Source organism: Pleurodeles waltl, chromosome 6, assembly GCF_031143425.1.
Source record: "Pleurodeles waltl isolate 20211129_DDA chromosome 6, aPleWal1.hap1.20221129, whole genome shotgun sequence".
NCBI classification, from domain to species: domain Eukaryota; kingdom Metazoa; phylum Chordata; class Amphibia; order Caudata; family Salamandridae; genus Pleurodeles; species Pleurodeles waltl.
Genome location: NC_090445.1, coordinates 965,836,449 through 965,855,514, shown reverse-complemented (window position 1 = coordinate 965,855,514; position 19,066 = coordinate 965,836,449). Strand labels below are relative to the sequence as shown.

Here is a 19,066-nt window from a genome sequence, read left to right as displayed (position 1 = left end):
CAGGATATAAGCTAAAAAACTGGAATCCTAGCTGGGATATCCTGAACTTGCCGTTCGTAAGGATAAGCCCAAAGCTGCACCATACCCAGAACAGCCCAGATGAAAGGGTGCGTCTGAGAGGGAGTCAAGTGAGACTTCAGTGTGTTTATAGACAACCCCAGCAAATGCAGGATGTCTGCCATAGTTGGGAGATGGGGGGGAAAAACAGCCTGGGGTGAGCCTGCCTTTAACAGCCAGTCATCGAGAGAGGGGGAAGATTGAAACCCCTGATCTCTGCAGATGAGCTGCAACCACTGCCATCACCTTGGTGAACACCCGAGGTGCACTGCTGAGGCCAAAGGGGAGCACGGTGAACTGAAAGTGCTTGTGGACCACAGTGAACTGCAAGCAACTTGTGGGCAGGCAGGACAGGGATAGGAAGAACAAGTAACTTACCTTCAGTAACGCATTAACTGGTAGAGAATCCATCTAGCTGCAGATTTCTTACCTTTAGAATTTCTAGCCATCAACTGGAATACATAACTTTTGCTGAGCAATACCATTGCACATGCCATAGAGTGGCGTTGTTCGGATTTGCGTGGTGTCAGTGTCGCTGGAGCAGTCTGTGACGGAACAGTCGCCTATAAAGGCACCAAACAGGTGCCCATTTGTCAGTACTTTCCTAAAAGTTGTCACGCCAGAAGCACAGACCCATTTAAAGAACCAACAGTACTCTGTGCCAATAACTAGGGCCCTGAAAGGGACAATGCTTAACCCGAGTAAATGCGTCCGCAGAGTAGAGAGGCCTTGGTGGGTGTAAGGAATCTACAGCTAGATAGAGTCACTACCAGCTAATGCGTTACTGAAGACAAGTAACTTGTTCATCGGATAGAGACTTCTAGCTGCAGATTCCTTATCTTTAGAATAGGTACCCAAGCTATAACCTCTTGGCAGTGGGATGCGGACAAATTCACTTCAGACTAAAAAGTCCTGCAGGACGGAACGCACAAAGTGCCCATCTCTGCGGACCGGACTCTCCAGGAAGTAGTCAACTGCAGAGACGCCCAAGTTGCAACCTGACCGATGTCCAGGACTGGGACACCTCTTGCTAATGCAGTGGTAGCAGCCTTGCCCCTGGTGGACTGAGCCCTCAAGCAGTCAGGAGGCTGCTTTTTGGCCAGAGTCTAGCAGATTATTATCCAGAGTGAAATGGGTAGTTTCTGCACTGCCCGACCTTTCTTTGCTCCGGTGTACCCCATAAAGAGTTGGTCATCCACTCGCAACTTTTGTGCAGTCAAGGTAGAACGACAATGCTCTTTTTGGAGCCGGTAAATGGAGTCGATCCTCTTCCTTAATTGAGGAGGGGCAAAGAACGTGGGCAGGGTGATGTTCTAACCTATTTGAAATGGGGGTCACCACCTTAGGGAGAAAAGAGGCACAACTGCGAAGCACAACCTATATGAAAACATGGTGAGTTATTGAGGTTTAGATGAGAGCCTGCATCTCACCCACCCTCCTGGTAGAGGTTATTGCCACTAACAAGGATGTCTTGATGGTGAGCAGTGAGAGGGGACTATTGTGCAAAGGCTCAAAGGGAGCACACGAGAAAAGTAAGAACCAGTTTTAAGTCCCACTGAGGCATGATAAAGGCCTGGGGAGGAAATGTATGTGCAAGCCCTTTAAGGAATCTATTTACAATAGGAGATATGAATAAAGAGGGCTGATCGGGCAGCCAAAGAAAAGCCGATAAGGGTGAAGGATATCCCTTGAGTGTGCCCAGTGAAGAGCTCCACTGGGCAAGGGACAAAATAAAGATAAGAATATCAGAGAGTTGCAGAAAGAGGATCAATAGATCTTTCTGTACAATAATGTACAAAGCGTTTCCAAATGGCAGGCATATACAGTCTTGGTGGAGGGACACCTGGCTGCCAGAATAACTTTACAGACTATGGGAGAAACGTCGAAGGCTGTCAACTACTGCCACTCAATCTCCATGCATGAAGGCACAGATTTGACAGGTTTGAGTGGAGAACCTTGCCCTGCTGTTGCCTAGAAGATGTTTCTGAAGACGCAGCCAGATCAGAGGATCCATGCTCATTTTCAGAAGCTCAGGATACCAGACTCGCTGTGCCCACGTTCTGGAGCCACCAGGATTACTTGGGCCTGGTTGTTCCTGATCTTACTGAAAACTCTGGGCAGAAGTGGTATGGGTGCAAAGGCGTACAGGAGGACTGACCTCCGCTCGTGATGAAAAGCGTCGCTGACCGAGTGCCACCTAGGACACTCCAATGCGCAATACTGATGACATTGCGAGTTCTCTTTGGAGGTGAACAGATCTAACCAAGGCTCTCCCCACTGATGAGTCCTTATGCCACCTCCAGATGAAGATGCCACTTGTGATCTGCTAGGCATTAACGGCTGAGTTCGTCCTACCCTGACGTTCAAAGAACTCGTCAGGTGTTGAACCACCAGGGTTATGCCCTGCTGTTCAAGCCATTTCCAAAGCAGCATGGACTCTTGACAAAGGGTCCACAACCCCACACTGCCCTGCATATTGCTGTAGGAAAATCCTGTCTTTCTGGCATAGCTACCTCCATGTTTTGCCTGTCAGTGTGCTTTTCATTGGGATCCTACTAATCAGGACCCCAGTGATTGTGCTGTCTCCTCCAAATGTGGATGTCTTGGTACTTCATACACCCCACAATTGGCATACTGGTGTACCACTGTAAGGCCCAGGCAGATGGTACTTAGGTACCCAGGGCATTAGTATACCAGGGGTCCCCATGGGCTGCAGCATGTATTATGCAACCCAGGGCACCTCATGCAAACTGTCTGCAGGCCTGCCATTTGCAGCCTACGTGAAGTGGTGCATGCACCCTTTCACTACTGGTCACTACACCAGGTCACTAAGTCACCCCTATGGTAGGCCCTTTCAGCCCAAAAGGGCAGGGTGCAGGTTTGTGTGTGGGCAGCCCTGTGTAGGAAAGTACCCTCTTTCTGGCATGGTTATCCCCACTTTTTGCCTGCTATCAGTATGCTTTGAATGTTTTCACTAAGATCCTGCTAACCAGGACCACAGTGACTGCTCTTTACCACTAAATGTGGTTGCCTAGGACTTTGCACACACCACAACTGGCACACTGGTGAATCCATATAAGTCCCTAGTATATGGTACCCATGGCATTGGGGCACCAGGGTTCCACATGGGCTGCAGCATGTATTGTGCCACTCAGGGGAGCCCATGCAAACTGTCTGCAGGCCTGCCATTACAATGTGCGTGAAAAGGTGCATACACCCTTTCACTACAGGTCACTGCACTACATCAGCTCCATTACACTGGACTTCATAAGTGTGGGGAAGCCATCTTACTCCTTCACTGGACACAGGTGTCCATCTACATAATGGTAACTCCGAACCTGGCCATGTTTGGTGTCAAACATTTCGGAATCATACCCCAATACTGTTGTCAGTATTGGAAGTATGATTCCATGCATTCTGGGGGCTCCTTAGAGGACCCCCGGCATTGCTGCTACCAGTCTTCTGGGGTTTTATGGGCAGCCCGCGCTGCTACCACCCCTCAGACAGGTTTCTGTCCTCCTGCTGCTTGACCAGCTCAGGCAGAGGAAGACAGAACAAAGGATTTCCTGTGGGAGAGGGAGGTAACACCTTCTCCCTTGGAAATAGGTGTTTAGGCTTGGGAGGGGTAGCCTCCCCAAGCCACTGGTATGCTTTGAAGGGCACATTTGGTGCCCTCCTTCCATAAACCAGTATGCACCAGTCCACGGACCCCCAGTCCATGTTCTGGCAGGAAATTGGAAAATGGAAGGGGGAGTGTCCACTCCTCCTCCTAGCATCACCCCAGGGGTATAATCAGAGCTTCTCCAGGTGGCCACCTGATTCTGCCATCTTGAATCCAAGATGGGCAGAGGCCCCTAGGAGCATCTGAGTGCCCAAGTCATGTCACAGCTGTAGGAAAGTAGCCCTCTTTTTGGAATGGTTACCCCCACTTTTTGCCCGCGGTCAGTGTGAATTGACTATGGTCACTGGGATCCTACACACCAGGACCTCAGTGATTGTTCTCTTTCTCTCTCTCCCTCTAAAATGTGATTACTTAGGCCTTTACACAACCCACAACTGGCATACTGTTGCCCCCAAATAAGTTCCCAGTATATGGTACTTGGGTATCCAGGACATTGGGGCACCGGGAGTTCCCCATGGGCTGCAGCATGTATTGTGCCACCCATGGGAGCCCATGCAAAATGCATCTGCAGGCCAGTAATTGCAGCCTGCGTGAAAAGGCGCATGCATCATTTCACTACAGGTCACTGCACCAGGTCACTGTAAGTCACCCCTATGGCAAGCCCTAATTGTCCATGGACAGGGTGCAGGTACCTGTGTGTGAGGGCACCCCTGCAGGAGTAGAGCTGCCCCTATGAACTCCAGCTCCATTACACTGGACTTCGAAAGTGAAGCCATTTTATCCTTGTAAAGAACACAGGTCCTGTGCCAAGCTACATGATGGTAACTCCGAACCTCGGCATGTTTGGTATCAAAAACGTTGGAATCATACCCCAATACTGTTGCCACATTGGTTGTATGATTCCATGCACTATGACAGCTCCTTAGAGGACCCCCAGAATTGCTCCTACCAGTCTTCCGGGGGTTTCCAGGCAGCCCGTGCTGCTGCCACCCCAGACAGGTGCTGCCACACCAGACAGACAGGTGCTGCTGCCACCCCAAACAGGTTTCTGCCCTCCTGCTGCTTGACTAGCTCAGGCAGAATAAGGCAGAACAAAGGGTTTCCCGTGGGAGAGGGAGGTAACACCCTCTGTCTTGGAAATAGGGATTACATGGTGTAGGGAGCTGGCTTTGTATATCCTATATCAAAATGAGATATAGTGTGCACAGAGTCCATGGGTTGCCCAGAGGCTTAACAGAGGCTAAAGTAGATAATACTAATGCTCTTTTGTGGTAGTGTGGTCGAGTAGTTAGGCTTAGCAGAGGGTAGTGCAAACCATTTGTTTGGCACAGAGACAATAGAAGAAGCACACACTCAGTGACTTAGCTCCAGACCAATGGTTTGTATATAGCAAAAATGTATTTTCTTAATTTATTTTTAGAACCACAAGACTCAAGATGCAGGTAAGTACTTCAATATTTAACACATGGATCAACAGTACTTTGTTTGGAATCGATAAGTTAAACAGGTTTTGAAATATTGGCAATTATCTGTTTTAAAACTTGGCAGTGCAATTTTCAGAAACAGTTCCTGGGGAGAAGAAATTTTAGATCGATTTGCAGGTAAGTATTTGACTTACAGTTCCAGTCTCTGGGTTTTGGGAAGTCCACTGGTCGGGGTTAAAATTAACCACAAGCACCCACCACCAGCAACACTGGGCTGATCGGGTGCAGAGGTCAAAGATAAGCAAATGTAACATGGGCTCCTATGGAGACAGGGGGTACTCTAAATCAGGCCTGCCTGCAGGTAAGCAAGGAGGGGTCAAGGGGAGGGAGGGGTGGGGGGGGGGGGGGGGAAGAGTTACAGGAGCACGGGGGCTACAAGTAAGCACCAAACACGCACCCACAGCGGCACAGGGGATGCAGGGTGCAAACAGGACGTCGGGCTCCCAATGCTGTTCTAGGAGGGGACCCCGGGGGTCAATCAGACGCTGCAGGTGAGGTTCAGGTCAGACTGACCACCGGCTGGACGATGAGGAGGGCCACCTGACAAATGGAGCTGCACCGGAGGGCGGATTCTCCAAGGCCTGAGGGCTGCAGGGGCTGTTGTCCTTTTAGGCATTGGATATTTTCGTCCGGGGCTGTCGCGGTCAGAATGGTCCTCACGATTCCTGCTGCAAGTGTCTGCCTACCCAGGGTGGGCACTTACTCGCCTGGGGAACTCTATGGTTGGGCCACCTGGACACAGGCCGCAGGCATCTGGTGCAGTGTGGTCAGGACTCATGGATCTGGGGAGGCTCTGGAGTCCCTTGTTGGAAAGTTCTTTCTGAACAGTGCCGCTGTCCTCCGGAATTCTGGTTCCTCTGTGATGCATGGCAGTCCTCTGTAGCTTGGCAGAGGTTGCTGGTCCCGCTGGATGTGTCACTTTCTTTGTAGAGGTTCTCTGAAGCAGGATAGAGGCCGTGGGGCTGAGGCCAAGTCAGTTTGTGTTGTCCTTCTCTGCTGGAGTTTCAGCTGTGCAGTTCTTGTGAGGTTGCCAGGAATCTGGTGAGCTGGGTTCTCGGAAGCCCTTAAATGCAAGATTTAGGGAAGTTACAGGGGTCAGAGGGCAGTTGCCAATGGCTACTGTCCGTGAGGGTGGCTACACCCTTCTTGTGTCCACTTCCTTTGGGGAGGAGAACACAGACCTAACCCTATTGGTCCATGTCCTCCAAACCAAGATAGAGGATTCTGTAGGGAGGGGGTCACTTCAGCTTTAGGCAGCTTAGGGGTGGTCCCAGCTGAAGTGGTCACTCCTCCTTGTTTTTCGTAATACATGCAGCCCTAAGGCAGGGTGCACTATACCACAGGTGAGGGCATATGTGCATGAGCACTATGCTCCTACAGTGTCTAAGCAAAACCTTAGACATTGTAAGTGCAGGGTAGCAAAAGAGTATATGGTCTGGGAGTTTGTCAAGCATGAACTCCACGGTTCCATAATGGCTACACTGAAAACTGGGAAGTTTGGTATCAAACTTCTCAGCACAATAAATGTACACTGATGCCAGTGTACAATTTATTGTAACATACACCCAGAGGGCATCTTAGAGATGCCCCCTGAATACCTACCCGACTTCTAGTGTAGGCTGACCAGGTTCTGCAGCCTGCCACACACCAGACATGTTGCTGGCCACATGGAGAGAGTGCCTTTGTCACTCTCTGGCCAGGAACAAAGCCTGTACTGGGTGGCGGTGCTTCTCACCTCCCCCTGCAGGAACTGTAACACCTGGCGGTGAGCCTCAAAGGCTCACCCTTTTTGTTTCAGCACCCCGGGGCATCCCAGCTAGTGGAGATGCCCGCCCCTCCGCCCACTACCCCCAATTTTGGCGGCAAGGCTGGAGGAGATAATGAGAAAAACAAGGAGTCACCCACCAGTCAGGACAGCCCCTAAGGTGTCCTGAGGTGACCCCTTCCTTGAGAAATCCTCCATCTTGAGTTTGGAGGATTCCCCCAATAGGATTAGGGATGTGCCCCCTTCCCCACAGGGAGGAGGCACAAAGAGGGTGTAGCCACCCTCAAGGACAGTAGCCATTGGCTACTGCCCCCCCAAGACCTAAACACCCCCCTAAATTCAGTATTTAGGGGCTCCCCAGATCCCAGGAAATCAGATTCCTGCAACCTGAAGAAACAGGAAGGACTGCTGACCTACAAGCCTGCAAAGAAGGAGGAAGACAACAACTGTCTCCAACTTCAAAAACCTGCTCCAGCGACGCATCCGACAGGGACCAGCGACCTCTTGATCCTCAGAGGACTGCCCTGGACTAAAGAAACAGCGGCTCTGTTCAAAACCAGCTACTTCTTTGCAACAAAGAAGCAACTCCCAAAAACTTCACGTTTCCCGCCGGAAGCGTGAGACTTCCCACTCTGCACCCAACGCCCCCGGCTCGAGATCCAGAGAACCAACACCTCAGGGAGGACTGCTCAGCGACTACGAGCCCGTGAGTAATCAGAGACGACTCCCCTGAGCCCCCACAGCGACGCCTGCAGAGAGAATCCAGAAGCTCCCCCTGACTGCGACTGCCTGTAACAAGGGACCGGACGCCTGGAAACACTGCACCCGCAGCCCCCAGGAACTGAAGGAACCAAACTTCAACACAGGAGTGACCCCCAGGTGACCCTCTGCCTAGCCCAGGTGGTGGCTGTCCCAAGAAGCTCCCCCTGTGCCTGCCTGCACCGCTAGAGTGACCCCCGGGTCCCTCCATTGTTTCCTACCTGAAACCAGATGCCTGCTTTGCACACTGCACCCAGCCGCCCCTGTGCCGCTGAGGGTGTGTTTTGTGTGCCTATCTGTGTCCCCCCCCAGTGCTCTACAAAAAAACCCTGGTCTGCCCCCCGAGGACGCAGGTACTTAACTGCTGGCAGACTGGAACCGGAGCACCCCTATTCTCCAAAGGGACCTGTGTGTTTTGGGCACTTCTTTGACCTCTGCACCTGACCGGCCCTGAGCTGCTGGTGTGGTAACTTTGGGGTTGCCTTGAACCCCCAACAGTGGGCTGCCTATGCCCCAGAATTGAGACTTTTAAGTGTTTTATTTACCTCCTAATCTAACCTTTACTTATCTTCCCCAGGAACTGTTGATTTTTGCACTGTGTCCACTTTGAAAATAGCTTATTGGCATTTTTACAGAGACTGTACATGATAGTTTTCATTCAAAGTTCCTAACGTATCTAAGTGAAGTACCTTACACATTTAAAGTGTTTAATGTAAATCTTGAACCTGTAGTTCTTAAAATAAACTAAGAAAATATATTTTTCAATATAAAAACCTATTGGAATCGAGTAAGTCTTTGAGAGTGTGTTCCTCATTTATTGCCTGTGTGTGTGTGTACAACAAATGCTTAACACTACTCTCTGATAAGCCTAATGCTCAACCACACTACCACAAAATAGAGCATTAGAATGATCTACTTTTGCCACTATCTTACCTCTAAGGGGAACCCTTGGACTCTGTACACACTATTTCTTACTTTGAAATAGTATATACAGAGCCAACTTCCTACAGGAACCAATCCCTCCTCCTTGGCTACTTAGGGTCTCCCTCTTGGGTGGGTCCTCGGAGTCGATGTGCAAGATTCCACCAGGACTCCTCTGCATCGTTTGCTTAATCTTCTGGGCACCAGGACTGCAAACGGACCCTCCAGGAACTGACAATCTGATAATTCCGCTTTGCAACATTGTTCCTCTGGCTCCTTCCAAAAACTGCAACATTTCTCTGGCTGTGCATCCTCTGAGGGTGGCGAGTCTCCAGCCTGCACAAAAAGTAAGATGGAATCTCCATTGGAGAGAAGAAGTAAATCCCCTGCATTTGCAGGCACCAACTGTAACGGCGACCTGCTGTGTGGATCTTCTCCCTTCTGGAGCTGTATGACTCCTGCATCACAGGTGGTGGTCTGGAGTGTTTCCCTTTGTCCTCTCTACCAGCTGTCCAACTTGGGCGACAGTAAGCCTTGCCTCTCCTTGCAGTACAGTACTACTGTGCACCACAACTCTGAAGGCTACCAAGGATTGGTTGTTCCTCTTCCAAGGGGTTTTCAGGCTTTGTGCAGCCCCAACACTCCTTCCTGCAAAGCACAGTCTCCAGCCTGCTGCTCCAGCGACGTGGGACTCTTCAGGGGTGCGGAGTGGACCTCACTGCGACTCCTGTGCCTGGTGCCCATGGGTCGCCTGTGGGGGCTGCCTCCTCTTCTTATGACTCTCCCAGCTGCTGAAGGTCACCTCAGACTCCTGCCCTTGGGTTGAGTCCCCCTGACCTTGCTGGTCCTCTGCCTTGCAAACCTTCTCTGACTCTTGCATTTGCCAAGGCTTGTTGGTGGTTTTCCAGCACCAATGACCAACTGCATCATGACCGCCGACGTGGGACATCACTTCTGGAACTCCTCTTCTGCTCCTGTGCTGCACTGCTGGCTTTCTTCATCCACCATTGACCTGGTTCTGCATCCACAGAAGGGTGGGGAGTGGCTCCTGCCACAGTCATACACTCCATCACAAACTGGACATGGTCCCCTTGCTTTGCAGGTCCTCTTATTTCCGGATCCACCTTCGGTTCCTTCCAGTCTTGAATGGACTTGCACAGTCCTTTTCCAAAGTCCTCCTGTTGGTTTTAGGGAAAACCAGGTACTTACCTCTTCTTTCCTGGTCGCTGGGGAGCACCCTGGTACTTACCTCTTGGGGCTCCTAGTTCCCCCCAGCTCCCCTCTACTGATTCTACTTCCTTGGGTGTGGGACTGCCTTTCACATTCCACTTTTTTAGTATTGGGTTTGCCCCCCCCCCCCCCCACCCGGCCCTCACTGTTTGCTATTACTTGTACCAATGCCTATTGCTTTCTATGCTATTTCCTGATTGCTAATGTGTATATAATAGTGTGTTTACTTACCTACAGTTGGGATATTGCCCATACAGTATTTTTGTATTTGTGTTAACATAATGAAGGTACTGCTCACGGAACTTGCCCGGAACCCGTTTGATGCATAGGGAGGATTTAAAGGTAAGGAATCTGCAGCTAGAAGTCTATCAGATAAAAGTGTTACATGACCATTAGAAGGTTTTGAAAAAGTAAAGACATGGAAAAAAAACACCATATTTTGTAAGTGCCAGTCTCCCTGACACAAACAGAAGTATCTTACAGGAGGAGAGGGAGTCTTCTGGTGCCCTGCCCAAGTTGCAGTAGGAGGTTGTTAGTCTGTGTAATACATGTATACAGAGATTACACAATACTGCATGGTACATTTAGTAAGTGGAAGTGGTTAATGGCTAATTAGATGCTTCAGACTAAAATGATCTTAAATTCAAAATACACATACACTAACCTAAAAATTAGTAATTACATTTTATTAGTGCATACAAACATTTACCTTTCCAAAAAACCTGACAGCCTATAAAACAAAACTACAAAAGTCAACTTTTGTAGCAAATACGTGTCTCATGGATGTTTTTTTCGGGATTGACTGAGTACTCAAGACACATTGATGTCAAATTTTAACTTAAGGTGCAATATCAAACAGGGTTTTAATTTAAAGTATTGTATCCGCTAAGTAACTTCAGCATGTGCTGATTTCCACTGTAATACCTAGAATGTTTAGCCCGCAAGAGAATACAGTATCAACTGTAATAATATTTTCTTAATCCTTATGGAACGTAAGGTGATCAATTTTATAGAAAAATGCTGTGTCAAATAAACATAACACTTTTAATAGAAATTAAGAGCAAATGCTAAAACCCACAGACAGTGTTTTGGATCTAGCAAAACTATGGAGAAGATGCATTCAATTGAACTAAAAACGTTATTTTTTGAGTCTGCAGATAAACTAGTCCACACCTAAATGCTTGGACATATGAAATTAAACATATTTGTATTGAATGGTTAAGACAACAATTTAACAGTTAAAGGATACAGGCAAGTGCCTCAATAGCCCCCTCTTGTTTGGTATTATCATTGATTGCTCCCAGCCACGGAAGAACGTTCTCCAAAAATTTATTCATGGTTTCCATGGTAGCTATTTTGCTCAGGACACCCACACATCGTGCAGCCATATGTCTCACAGCAGTGTAAGGGTGTTGCAAGGACATGAACAGATGAGGTAAATGCTGGACCAACTGAAAAACATACACTGATTATTTCAAAACATTCAGAATTGATTAATATGAAACAGAATCTATCTACTATGAAGTAAGTTACAGGTACTGTTACAAATTCAGGAAGTAAAACGATTGATAAGAACTTAGAGAATTAGCAACCAAGCATCTGTGGACTAAACACACTAAGTGGTCGAGAGACACTATTGCTAGAGACTTTAATCAAAATGTTGGACATATTTAAGATTTATAAATATTATGAAAGACAGCACAAACCAGAGGAAGTGTGAGAATATACCAACTTGCAGATTGTAAGAGGCCTCCTTTATTCATGGTCGTAACCTGTCTCTGCAGCTTCACATTACACTGGTAAAAAAACATGTTTACTTACCTTTGATAGCTCAAAATCTTCATGTGAACCCTTTGGGAGCAAGGCTGTATCCAAAAACATTTTCCGGCAACATGCAGTCAACGTTGTCAGGTTGCACCGCTGCAAGATGTTGCTACACCATGCACACCTCTGGTGTCCATTTCATTCATATTCAATGTCTTTGCCAAGGTGAACAGTGTACAGGAAAGAGCCAAATAAAAATAATAAAATATATTTCCTACATAATGAAATGGGATGTTGCAGGCTGTAAAGAACACCAGGAGCCAACATTTCCATTATAAACATCCGAAACGTTTTCTTCAAATGGATATGCACTCCACGACACTTCATTAGTGAACAATTCCAAATGCACAAATGGCTGAAAAAGGGTGATACCCCGGAACACGTCCTAGGATGCTTGTTTCCAGTCCAGGGAGGTCCTGGCTTGCCAGTTCGGGCTGAACTGTTCAAATGGGGAGCAGGGTAAAGACTGATTTGCAAATAGCCGAGTCCAAACTGGGGAGACATGGGGCCAGATGTATCATACAACCGATTTGCAATTCTCAAATAGCGATTTTTAAGAAATCGCTATTTCAGAAATGCAAAAAGGTATGTATGATTTTTGCGATTCGGTAATAGCGATTTCTTAAAAATCGCAAATGCTATTACCGAATCGCAAATAGAGAATCTGTCCCCATTCGCACCTATGGGCCTGTTGGCCCATACCTACGAATTTTTTGCATTTCCAAAATTGAGATTTCTTAACCAGAAATCACAATTTTGGAAATGCAAAACCCCAGGGTGCTGGGGGCCTAAGGCCCCCTCTGCTGCACCCCAAAACATTTTTGGGGACATGTAAGGTGCAAACATGCCAAAAGGGCATGTGTGCTTTCCATGTACAATTTAAAAATGAATTTTAAATGCATTTTTAAATTTTGCACATGGTTACCACTAAGTTCAACTTGGTGGTAATTAGCGATTCCTAAATGCCAAAATCGCATTTAGGAATTGCTTCATACATGTGCTAAGGAATCGCAAATAAGGAATCCTTATTTGCGATTTCTAATTTAGAGAGTCGCAATTTGCGACTCTCTAAACAGGGTCACAATTTTAAGGAATCGCTATTTTAGCGATTACTTAAAATTGCGTTCAGAATGTATTTCATACATTCTGAAATGGCATTTTGCATTCGCAAACGGGCATTCGCACCGTTTGCGAATGCAAAATGCTTTCATGCATCTGGCCCATGGTGAGCAAAATAATGGATTAAACCCAGATATGTGAGTGGGGTTTCAACACTCTGTCCATCATTTTATTTTGTGGGGAAGACATTGGGCCACGTCAGAGTGTGACTGCCATTCGTGATCCAAACGTTTGTCGGCGGAGTCTGTCCACTTTGGTGTTTAAGGATCTTGCTGCGTGTTTAGGGAGATGCCCTGAGCATTTAGCCACTTTAGCCATAAGGTTAGAGCCTCCTGTCAGAGGGCTCAACGCCACACCAATGTTTGGTGCAGTACCACAAGGCAGTTGTGTTGTCTGTAAGAACCTAAATAAGTTCCTACATGATGGTCGAAAGAACACCTTCAGTTCCATCAAAGTGCCTGCAACTCTAACAAGTTGATATGGCGATGTATGTAGGATGGCCACTGTGAAGGAGTTGGGTATGACTTTGGCAAGTTGATGGAAAAGCCCAACAATGTCGGCAAGTCTGCCATTGTCTGGAGGTGGTTTATGACTGAGGTGAGTCAACAACCAGTCATTGTAGTATGGGAAGACTGGTATTCCCAGCCTCTGCAGATGGGGTGGATCCACCAACATAACTTTTGTGAACAGCTATGGTGCACTGGTTGGGCTAATGGTTGGGCACCCAGAACTCCGTGCTCTTGGTTTAATTTGGTTTGTCTTGGATGACACCAGTAGGACTATAGGACAGGGATGTGGAGATAAATGTCCTGCAAGATCAGTGCTACCATCAAGTCTCCTGGATCCAGGGCAGATGGAATTTGGGCCATACTGAGCATTTTGAACGTGTCCTTCCATCGGAAGGAACTGAGAGGGTGAAGATCTAGGATGAAGAAGAGACCATCCTTTTTCAGCACCAAGAAGTAATGTGAATTTGGCCTGTCCCCACCTACGACATGCACACTATTTAGAGCTTCCTTTGCCAAGAAGGGCTGAACTTGTATGGATCAGTGGTCCTCCAGGAGAGGTTGTGGTGTGAGTGGCATACTGCAGGGATGTGACAGGAAGGGCAGGGATGGATAAGTTACTTACCTGTAAATCCTAGTTCTCTTCCAGGGGTATCCTCATCAAAGTCATAAACATTGAATATTCCCGCCCTTGTGCGGGGAACCCAGAATATATTTAAAATACACACATATTATACCTGTGTAAAACAGCAATGCAGGCTATAATGTTAAAACAGGCTAAAATGCTTTATTTCTATGAATTTTTTTTTTTTTTTTTTTTTAATATTATACAATTACAATAGAGAATAAATATCTACCCAAGCCCCCAAAACTGGGCTTAGGGAAGTAAGCAGCAGTAAACTCTAGAGAAAAAGAGAAAAAACTGCATTGAAAAACAATGGAGCATTCTTAGCCAATAGGCTGCATGCAGGTTAACACAGGAGAACCATAAAAACTTTGGCACCGTGCCTTTAAGACCCTGAGCACCTCCAGTATCCCACCATGCCTCAGGGGTGAAGGAAAGGTGACAGTTGGTTCACAGTTAGGTCAGTTCTCTTTTACGGTGACAATCTGTGTAACTGATTCAAAATACAGTCTGTCCTGCACTTCTAGGAGACGTGCGTCCGGGGAGGAGGGTGGGTTGTTTATGACTTTGATGAGGATACCCCTGGAAGAGAACTAGGATTTACAGGTAAGTAACTTATCCTTCTCTTCCAGGGGATCCTCATCAATAGTCATAAACATTGAATAGATTAGCAAGCCCATCCCTAAACTCTGCGGACTGTCCGATAGAAGTGCAGGAATAGATACGTATTATGCAAATAAATTTCTCAGAGAGGCCTGCCCCACTTGGGCATCCGCTCTTGCATCTGAGTCTAAACAGTAATGTCTAGTAAACGTATGCACAGACTTCCATGTAGCAGCCTTACAAATCTCAGATATTGGAACATTGTTAAGGAGGGCAGCAGTAGCCGCTTTTCCCCTTGTGGAATGCGCTTTAGGCCTCGCTATTAATTGTTTATTAGCCAGCTGGTAAGTATCAACAATACAAGAAACTATCCATCTTGATATTGTTCGTTTAGATGCTGCCTCTCCTGTCCTCAAATGACCATAGTTTACAAACAAGCGGTTAGAATGTCTAATCGATTTTGTCTTATCCAGATAAAATTTCAGCACTCTTTTCAAGTCTAAGGAGTGCAATGCTTTCTCTGCCGGAGTCTCCGGATTGGGAAAGAAAGTCGGTAAAGATATGGTCTGATTGATATGGAATTCTGACACCACCTTCGGAAGGAAAGATGGGTGAGTTCGTAGAACCACTCTATTGTCATGAAAAACCGTGTACGGTTCTTTGGAAGACAAGGCCTGGATTTCACTGACCCTCCTCGCTGAAGTAATGGCCACTGGAAAAGCCGTCTTCCACGTAAGGTGTTGTAAAGAGGCCTTATGTATAGGCTCAAAAGGAGGGCCCATAAGTTTTGCCAAGACTATGTTCAGTTCCCATGGAGGAGAAGGTCTCCGAATGGGCGGAAAAACTTTCTTCAAACCTTCTAAGAAATCCTTGACTACAGGTTTCGTAAAGAAGGATTCCTGAGAAGGTGACTTGCGATATGCTGTAATAGCAGACAAATGTACCTTAATAGACGATACCTGCAGACCGGACTTCGCTAGATGAAGCAAATAGGACAGTATGACATCCTCCTGCACCCGTATGGGATTATGACCTTGCTGACAGCACCATATGTAGAATCTCTTCCACTTAAAAGCGTAAGAACGCCGCGTGGAAGGCCGTTTGGACTCTTTCAAGATGTTCATGCACTCCTGTGAGAGTCCTAGGTGCCCATACTGCAGGAATTCAGGAGCCATGCTGTTAAGCTCAGAGAGGGTAGGTTGGGATGTAGAATTCTGCCCTCCATTCTGCTCAGAAGATCCGGTCTGCACGGCAGCCTCCTGTGAGGTTTTTCCGACAGGTTGAGGAGATCTGTGTACCAGAATTGCCGGGGCCATTGTGGCGCTATAAGAATCATTCTGGTCCTGGATCTGTAAAGTTTGCTGATCACTGCCGGAATGAGGGGAATCGGCGGAAAAGCGTAGAGAAATATCCCTGACCAGTCGATCAACAGGGCATTCCCTCGAGATCCCGGACGGTAGAACCTGGATGCAAAGTCTGGGCATTTCTTGTTTACTTCGTCTGCGAAGAGATCCAGTTGAGGCCGACCCCATTGCGCGAAGATGTATTCTGCGACTTCGCCGTGTAGGACCCAATCGTGAGCGTCCTCTAGGTGTCTGCTCAGAAAATCTGCTTCCACGTTCTGCTGACCTGGCAGGTGAACCGCTGTAATTGACATTCCTCTGGCCAGGAGCCAATGCCATATCGCTTGGGACTCTCGCGATAGGGGTAGGGATCTTGTTCCCCCTTGTTTGTTCAAGTAATACATTGTGGTTGTATTGTCCGTCTGTATTAAGAGCGTTTTCCCCTGAATTAGTGGTATGAAAGACTTGAGAGCCAGATGGACCGCTCTGAGTTCTAGCAGATTGATGTGGTACTGCTTTTCCTTGTCTGACCACAGACCTTGCGCTTGAAAGGGACCCAGATGAGCCCCCCATCCCTGAAGAGACGCATCCGTTACTAGGGTGTCGGATGGAAGCACCTGGTGAAACGGAGCACCCACTGACAGGTGAGGTCTGTACATCCACCATCTCAATGACTGAAGTGCTACCGCCGGTAGCTGCACCGTGTCCTCCCAGCGACCTGTTCTTTGGCTCCAGTTGGTCTCCAATGCCTCTTGGAGGGGTCTCATGTGGAGCCTGGCATTTGGGACAATAAAAATGCATGATGCCATGGAGCCCAGCAGCGATGTCACCTGACGTGCCGTCGGTGCGTTGGCTCTCAACAGGTCCTGACACTTCCTGCCTATTGAGGATAGTCGTTCCTCCGAAGGATACACTTTTTGGAGTTCTGTGTTTATGATAGCTCCCAGGTAGTGAAGATTCTGTGTTGGAATCAAGGTTGACTTTTGGTAATTGACCTGAAGACCTAGAGCTTCGCAAACTCCGAGTACAATGTCCCGATGGCTTCTCGCCTGCTCCGGAGAAGAAGCCTTTAGTAGCCAGTCGTCTAGGTATGGATATATGTATATCCTTTGTTTTCGAAGATGCGCCGCCACCACTGCCATACATTTCGAGAAAACTCTTGGGGCAGATTTCAGGCCAAAGGGTAGAACTCTGAACTGGTAATGCTGTAACGCTACTCTGAAGCGCAGGAATTTTCGATGTTTGGGAGCTATTGGGATGTGAAAGTACGCATCCTGCAGGTCGATGGAGCACATCCAGTCTCCCTGATGTAGTTGAGGGAAAATCTGGTGAAGCGCTAGCATCCTGAACTTCTGCTTCCTTATGTATTTGTTCAGCAGCCGTAGGTCCAGAATTGGCCTGAAAACGCCCTCTCGACCCTTCTTCGCCACCAGAAAGTAACAGGAGTAGACCCCCTGTCCTCTGTGTGCAGGTGGAACCTTTTCTATGGCATTCTTTTTTAGGAGGGCAAGAGCCTCCTTGCGTAGCAAGCTGAGATGAGATGGATTGTCTTTGGTTGGTGGCAAGCGTGGTGGAGGCTGTTTGAAAAGAAGAGAATAGCCATGTTCGACAATATTGAGCACCCATTTGTCTCTTGTGATAGAGTGCCACTCGCGAAGATAAGCTGTAATACTCCCCCCCCACCGAAGTGGTGTACAGTGTTGAGGGAAGCGAGATTTCATTGCTTGGTGGGTGCTTTCAGAGTGGACTGTTGAGGTCTACTTGACCCTCGCTCCCTTGTGTTTCTCAGTTGAAAAAGAGGGCGTCCCTGTCGTTGCTGTGACCTTTGCGACCAATGAGGGGTTTGAACCCTCTGCTGGAAAGGGCGCCTGTCATACGGCCTGTACCTCCGCCTGAAATCTTTCTTTCCAGGCCCACTGCCCTCATGGTATCCACCTCGGTCTTCATGCGGGCCATTTCTTCGTCTGCATGGGCACCGAATAGAAAGTTCCCGGCGAATGGGAGATTCAGGATGCGTTGTTGTGCTTCCTGTTTCAAACCAGTGAGTCTCAACCAGGAAGATCTCCTTGCACAGATTCCATGTGCGTACCCATGAGCAGCTAAATCCGCCCCATCTGCTGCCGCGCTGATAACCTGGTTGGATACCAGGCATCCTTCTTGCAGTATCTCCTGGAAATCTTGTCTGTCCTCTCTGGGAAATGTTTCTGTGAATCTACTGAGCGAGTCCCACAGAGAACGATCATACCTGCCAGGAGCGCAGACGCACTGGAGACTTTCATTGCCGAAGCCGCCGTCCCGCATATCTTTCGCCCCAGAGAGTCTAGATGCCTGCTCTCTTTATCCGGGGGTACCGTGGATGAAGATGCCACCGAGTGGGTTTTTCGGGCGGCAGCTATTATAACCGAGTCGGTGGTGGATCCTTCCTGAGGAACAAAGGGTCCTGTTCGGGAGCCTTGTATTTTTTGAGAATCCTAGCCGGGGCAGATTTAAGCGAGGCTGGGGCCAGAAAAGTGTCCATGGTTGGCTGCAACAAACCAGGCACTAGAGGCAGCAGCTTTTTTGATGCTGATCTCTGTTGTAGAGTCTCAAAGATGACTGATGAGGAGGTAGATGGCTCTGGAACCTCTATGTTGAGTTTCTGCGCTCCTCTTAGCAGCACCTCGTTAAACGTGGTAATGTCATCCACCGGTGAGACTCTAGCAGGTGGTGAATCTGTTAGGGTGGGTGAGTAACGCCCCACAGATGAACCTGATGAAGACAAGAGGGTGATGATCTTCTTGAACGAGACCTGGATCTTCGTTGAGAACGAGACCTGCTGCGAGACGCTGTAGCAGAGCGCCTAGGCCTCGCGGCCGGTTTGCGAGGAGCAGACTGAGCCCGTTCTGCCCTGGCTGTCGGTGATGGCGTTCTTGGCAGGGAGGCAGTAGGCGAATACATTCGCGAATATTGCGAATCTGGGGAGGCCGCTGGTCTGTTAAGGCTCTCCAGCCATCTCGGAGATAGATTGATGGGCGAGACATGCCCAGATGATGCCGCTCTTGACCGAGAAGAGTCGCTCGGTATGGAGACCACTGGAGATGGCGCGGCCTTGTCTGGCGTGGGGCGATGTTCTGCTCCCTGTGGGACAGGTAAAACCTGCGTCGATGTCGATGGCTGTGTCGACATCGAAGGGCGCCCAGCCGGTTGCTCTTGCCTCGACGTTGAGTGC

At 48.2% G+C, this 19,066-nt stretch overlaps 1 protein-coding gene across 2 annotated transcripts in view; it reads right to left on the bottom strand.

Annotated features, from left to right (window-relative positions):
• The window catches only part of BTAF1 (B-TFIID TATA-box binding protein associated factor 1), a 927,996-nt gene that overhangs the window by 289,502 nt on the left and 619,428 nt on the right, over window positions 1–19,066 (bottom strand). For both annotated transcript variants that reach the window (XM_069239796.1, XM_069239795.1), the window contains exon 24: window positions 11,088–11,289. In XM_069239796.1, coding sequence (XP_069095897.1) covers window positions 11,088–11,289 — 202 coding nt within the window. The remainder of the gene's footprint in view (window positions 1–11,087; window positions 11,290–19,066) is intronic.